Source organism: Chinchilla lanigera, unplaced genomic scaffold (assembly GCF_000276665.1).
Source record: "Chinchilla lanigera isolate Chin_1 unplaced genomic scaffold, ChiLan1.0 scaffold00019, whole genome shotgun sequence".
In the NCBI taxonomy this organism is placed as follows: domain Eukaryota; kingdom Metazoa; phylum Chordata; class Mammalia; order Rodentia; family Chinchillidae; genus Chinchilla; species Chinchilla lanigera.
The window spans coordinates 5,402,318-5,408,788 of NW_004955420.1; the positions used below are offsets into that span (position 1 = coordinate 5,402,318).

General features: G+C 33.8%; 1 protein-coding gene across 2 annotated transcripts in view; it reads left to right on the forward strand.

Annotated features, from left to right (window-relative positions):
* Naaladl2 (N-acetylated alpha-linked acidic dipeptidase-like 2) overlaps positions 1-6,471 on the forward strand; it is a gene marked incomplete in the record, with an annotated part of 1,228,826 nt that overhangs the window by 1,076,987 nt on the left and 145,368 nt on the right. For both annotated transcript variants that reach the window (XM_005383020.2, XM_013513456.1), the window contains 1 exon segment: positions 3,759-3,854. In XM_005383020.2, coding sequence (XP_005383077.2) covers positions 3,759-3,854 — 96 coding nt within the window.

The window sequence follows — 6,471 nt, forward strand, 5'->3', positions numbered from 1 at the left end:
AACCAAACTCACGACCTTGCACTTGCCAGGCAGGCGCTTTTGCCGCTGAGCTAAATCCCCAGCCCCGATTCCATATTTTTATGAGGTTTGTTTTCATCCTTCTACTTCAATACAGGTATCGCTCAGAGACCTCATTGTCCCTCATATGTCTGTCCTGTACCCCTTATACTTAGTTTAATGCTTTCAACATAACATTTTAAATATCATGTACATATTTGTAAAATTATTTTAATATTTCCAGTCCAGAGTTGCCTTTGAATTTTAGTTCATATTGTCACTCACTTTCTTGATGACTTCTTTGGAATGGCTCACAATCGCCTCATCCCAAATATTTAAAATGATGCTTTTCCTTTCTTAAACAATCTACTGTTTCCAGAATTATTAACTTAATAAAAATCTTAGCCTCTTACTCTACCAAATCTAGAAAGTTTTGTGAATTTGACTTATTTTTGAGATCTCCATATTTAATTATATTCCAGTTACTACTAATTTTACTTGTTAAGTATCTGTCAAATTCATGTTCTCTTTATCTCTATTGTCACTGCCCTGGTTTAGTCTCTTGTTCTTTCTTATTGTACTGCTGCAATAGTTTTCTCTCTAAACTTCCATTCCCTATCATATCTTTTCAGTTCACCCTCCACATATGCATGAATATGTACTGTCTTCAATGCAACCTAAAATATCACTTACTCCACTCAAAACCACTCCACAGTTTCTGCTTTCTCTTAACAGTGGTTTTCAAAATGTAACAGCTCTAAATTGTAAAAGCAAAATTTCACTAATATAGAAGGGCATATTTCTAGTGATTCAGATTCATAATTCTAACTCTTAATTACATGGCAAAATAATTCTTGTCCAGTGTGATAAAAGTCAAACACAACCACCATCAGAGGAGTCCTTTCCTCCTTATAAGGCACTTCGCTATGCTTTTCTGTTTGCTGATCTTTACCTGAAGTCTCTAAGGTAGGAATAACAGGCATATTTTCATTTGAACTTATTGATGGTGATGATACTAATGCTGAGAGATGAAATGACCTAGTCATGCTTTTCTGGTATTTTTAGATTTTTTAAATATGAAAATAATACCATGTATTAAGAGGCTCACAGTATAGGGGAAAGTACAATAAGCACAAAATATAATAAGTAATGTATAAAAATAAATATAAAAGTAACCCACTGACAATGAAGTGAAAAGTTTCTATGGGATGGTAAAGATCATGGAAAATATACAAAGATGCCTACTAAACAGCAGGGAACAACTTTTTAGGTCAAACAGATATAACATAAAAAGATAATAAGAAAAGGAACAGCAAACCGAGATTTGGTGAATAACCCACCATAGCAGCAGAAGACTCAGTATGAAAATGACACAAATGAGTTTTGGGGATAAAAAGAATTATTTTCAGGCTAAAGAGGAAAGATTGGGATGCAGTTATGCACTGATGTACAAATGAATTTGAGTTTTGACCTTTAGACAATAGAATCCACAGTTTGCGTAAAAATAAAGTAACAGGACTATGGCAACAGGTGAGAACTTGTACAGAATTGTGTAAAACACTAGATTAGATGGAAATTCTCAAATGTAGTTCTGTGGCACAGAGAGTGAGAGAAATTGGAATTAAAAATGATATAAACATCCATATTTTGGCAAAAATATACATGTTATAATCCAAAATAATAAAATGAAGGGAACAGTGAGGGAACACACGATCTTCGTTTGGAGCACAACAAACTGATGTGTCTGAAGGATCTAATAATACTGAGGTGAAAGCAGGGAACAAGTGTGTTGTTAGCCAAATGTATTTAAGCCTGTTGTGTAATGGAAGAATAACACCTTATAGTTTGGTGGAAGTACTGTAACAAAACACCAACTGTATAATTTAAAGAATAGATATATTTTGTCACTGTTTAACATATTGTCAAGGTTGGTTCCTTCTAAGAATTGAGAGAATTTTTCCATGCTTTTTGCCTACGTTCAGGTGTTTTGATTTTTGTTTTGTTTAGCAATCTGTGGTGTTGCTTTACATGTGGACACATGATCCCAATCTCAGACTTCAAGTTCACATTCTACTCTCCCTCTGTATAGGCCTACCTCAAATTATCCCCCTATTCAGAAGACAATGGTCATATTGCATTGGAGACAAATACTACTTCATCTAACCTCATTATAACTTAACTTTTTATATCTGCAAAGATCTAGTTCCAAACAAGGTCACATTCTGTGTTATTGATGGAACATTCTTTTGAGAGGGACAGTTCAACCCTTAATACTGGGTCTTAGCAATCACTTCAACTGAGGGAGTGAAGGGATAGCATTTATTAGATTTTAAGCATGGATCATATTAATTTTATGGTAAGTTTCACAAAGTGTGGTTGAAACGTGGCAGACTTTCTGACAAGTTAGCTGTATATTATTGGGCAAATGAGAAAAGAAATGTAAATATATTTGAAAAACAAAATGATTGTTTTAAGAGCATTTGGTTGATTTTTAGTTTTATTGTCCTCAACTGGGCATATGCTAGAGGAAAACAGACGGGTTCCTTTTTCTTGATCTCAGTTTGTTAAATAGGGAATTAATAATATACTTTGTCACAAAACTATTTAATATGTGAAGAACTGCAATTATGTTGATTTAATCCTCATCTGTGTATTTAAAATTTGTCTAGTATATAATCTTAACTTTTCCAACATTGGTTGACATATTCCAAAATAGTCTGTTGTTATTGGTTCAAGTAAATGACCTAATAAAAGTTATCTTTTATTTCTTACACTGCTATAGCCATTGTTGTACTGATTGCTTTAAATCTTTCTGTTTTTCTGAGTCTTCAGAAAGATTATCAATTCATCTGTCCATAAAAATCGCTCTATCTGTATCTCCTTTCTTAAGTTTTCTGTTTTCTTTTTTTTTTTTTTTTGGTTTTTCTCCAGTACCGGGAACTGAACTCATGACCTTGCGCTTGCCAGGCAGGCGCTTTGCCACTGAGCTAAATCCCCAGCCCCAAGTTTTCTGTTTTCTAGATGAATTTCATGCTCCTTTGGATTCTCTAAGTAAAAATTATATTTATATTATAAACACTTTTTTAAATAATATTGGTAACTTCCATTGATTTAGGTATTAACATTATCAGCATCCAATGTGTACTACATCTTGAAACTCGACTGCAACCTTCAAGTACAAAATGAATTACAATACTGTATCTCTGATTCATTTCAACAATCTTAATACTAAGATTCTTGTACCTTATGGTACCACTTTATTGGCAGCAAATATGCATATGGAGTTCCTACCTCAAATATGTGTTTTTGTTTTGTTGAAATTGACAATAGTTAAAATATCACGTACATTTTGCCTAGGACATAATTTCTAAGCAATCATGTTCACCAAAAATACTCTTTCCATCTTTCCATTCTTTCAGCCTTAAACATACATAATATACAATACAGAAAAATTTAAAATAAAGCTTTTTCAGTCAACCTATCTAGGTATTTGGGGAAAAACTGATTGTGGAATGTTAATAATTATCCCTTTTCTAATAAAATATTATTTGTAAACACATACAATGTCAAAAAGTATAAAGTACTACTCATTTTAGTTTATAAATGATCTGTGATGGTTAATTAGATCAGTAGAATGTAGTTCAACAATCAACGGAAACCTTAAAGCAATTTAGAGTACTTTGAATCTTTAAAGAAAATCCAATAACCACTTGAAAAACAAAATCAATACTTTTAAATGTTTCTTTTTTTATTTGCCGCAGGGTCCAAGTTTTCTCTCTGAGGCAGCTTTTCCTCAACATGCAATAAATATTGAAGAAATGGATCCTTTCTTCAATCTTCATGAAACCATTACCAAGGTAGGGGAGGAATGCATTCATGAATTTATGAACAGGATGGGGAAAGTTGTGTTTTGCTGTTGTTGTTGTTTGTTTGCTTTTTTTTCATGGGTGAGGAATGAAAAATAACCAATCAAAAGATATTTATATATTTACCTCTGTAAGATATGCTGGAAAGGATTTTAGTCATACTATTATTTTTCAAAAGAGTAAAGATGATCAACAAGGGGCTGGGGATTTAGCTCAAGAGGCACAGCGCCTGCCTGGCAAGTGCGAGGTCATAAGTTCAATTCCTGGTACTGGAGAAAAACAAACAAACAAACAAAAATGATAAACAAATAAACAAAATCCAATAAATTTATTCAAGTTTGCAGAGGTCCAAAACTTATGATATCTTTAAACATCAACTCAGAAAATTGACAGCTTTTCCTTTTAATCTGACAGTAGGTTTGTGTTATATATTTTTAAGTTTTTTTATTTTTATTAGTTTATGTTTTCAGAACAAAATGATGACACTCACTGTGCATGTTGACACATCTACATTACATTAGTATCTTAATTATTTCATGTCTCCTTTCCCTACCATCTTAATGTCTCCATCTCTTTGTCCCCTTTCATTTACAAAAGACCTCCTAGTTTTGTATAATTTATCTTATATTTTGCTCTTTATTTATATTTTATGAGTCTCATATAAGAAATTGTGCAATATTTAAACTTGTAGGTTTGATTTATTTCAATATATGGTCTCAAGGTGCATCCATTTTCCTATAAAGGATTTAAGTGTATCCTTCTTTGTAGCAGGGTAATATTCAACTGTGTAGAAATACTACATTTTCTTTATTCATTCATCTGTTGATGGACATAGAGGCTCCTTTCAAGATTTAGCTGTTACGAATTGTGTCACTATAAACATGGGTATGCACATATCACTGTTATATAGAATCTTTAATTCTTTTTGGAAGATACCTATGGGGGAAATACCTGAGTCAAACAGAAACAGTTCTTATATTTGAGGAATCTCTGTATTGATTTCCATAGTGTTTATGCAAGGTTATACTCCCACCAGCAGTTTAGAAGCGTTCCTTTTCCTCCCCTGCCTCTCTAGCATTTGTTATTATTTAATTTCTTGATGGTAGCCATTCCTTCTGGAGTGAGATGCATTCTCAATGGTTTTTTCAATTTTCATTTGTCTGATGGTGTTATGGTTTGTGTTTAGATGTTTCCCTAAAGTCTCATGTAGTTTTAGATGGGGCTTTTTCAGAGGTGGTTGAATCTAGAGTGTGTGATTGATTCATGGTTCACTGCTAGGATGAAGGGTACTGGGATTAGGATAGGTGATTGCTGGATCAATCCACTGATTGGACTGCACTGCCCTAATCCCCAGGAATCTGGATACAATATAAGGGGCAGAAAGAGGTTTGTCTCCCTTCTCTCCATTGTTGCTTTAGCTGTCTTCCACTGCCATGAGCTGTTGTCTGTCTGCTGTATGCCACCCTACCTTGGAGCCAGCCAATAATAGAATAAAACCTCCACAAAATGCAGACTAAAGAAACATTTCCTCCTTTAACTTTGGGCGTTGGCTACTCTGTCTCATCAATGAGAGACAAGTAACTAATACAAATGGCTAATGATGCTGAACATTGTTTCATATATTTATTGGCCAGTTTGTACTTTTGCTTTGGAATAACATCTATTGATTTCAGTTACCCATTTTGGGGGGTTGGGTCTTTTATTAGGGAGAATCTAATTTCTGTCATTTTTCACACATTCCAGATTTTAGTCCTCTGTCTGAGGTACAGGTGGATAAAATTTTACCCATTTTGTAGGTTGTCTCTTCACTCTATTTGTTATTTCTTTTGCTGTATAAAGCTGTATAATTTGCTAGTTATTGATTCTTAATTTTATTACTTGGGCAATTAGAGTTGGCTTCAGAAGGTCTTTGCCTACACCTATGACTTCGAGAGTTTTACCTATGCCTTCTCTCAGTGGGTTAAGTGTTTCTGTTGTAATATGTAGATCTTTGATCCATTGTGATTTCAGTGAATGGTGAGAGATATGTGCCGTCATTCAGTCCCCAGTTTGTGTGTAGCCCATTTTCCCACAGCACTTTTTAAAGGTTCTGTCTTTCCTCCAGTGAAAGTATTTGGCTCTTTTGTCAAAATATGTTAGCTGAGTGTGCTTGGAGTTGTTTCTGCATCCTTTCTCTGTTCCAATGATACACAAGTCTGATTTTTTTGCCAGTGACATGAGGGTTTTTTTTTTATTCATTTGTAAGTTTGTTTGTTTTTAATAACCATAGCTTTGTACTGTAATTTGAAGTCTGGGATTGTGATGCCCCACCTTGCCCTTGTTGCCTGTAACTCATTCTTTCTTTCTTTCTCTTTTTCTCTTCTCTTTCTTTCTCTCTTTCTTTCTTTCCTTTCCTTTCTTTCTTCCTTCCTTTCTTTCTTTCTTTCTTTCTTTCTTTCTTTCTTTCTTTCTTTCTTTCTTTCTTCTCTTTCGTACTTTCTTTCTTTCTCTCTTTCTATTGTAGGTCTCTTCCTGTTGTATAAGAGCTTAAGGTTGCTTTCTCTAGTTCTGTTATAAATGTAGGTATTTTGATTGGGATTGCATTAAATCTGAATAACAGTTTTAAAAG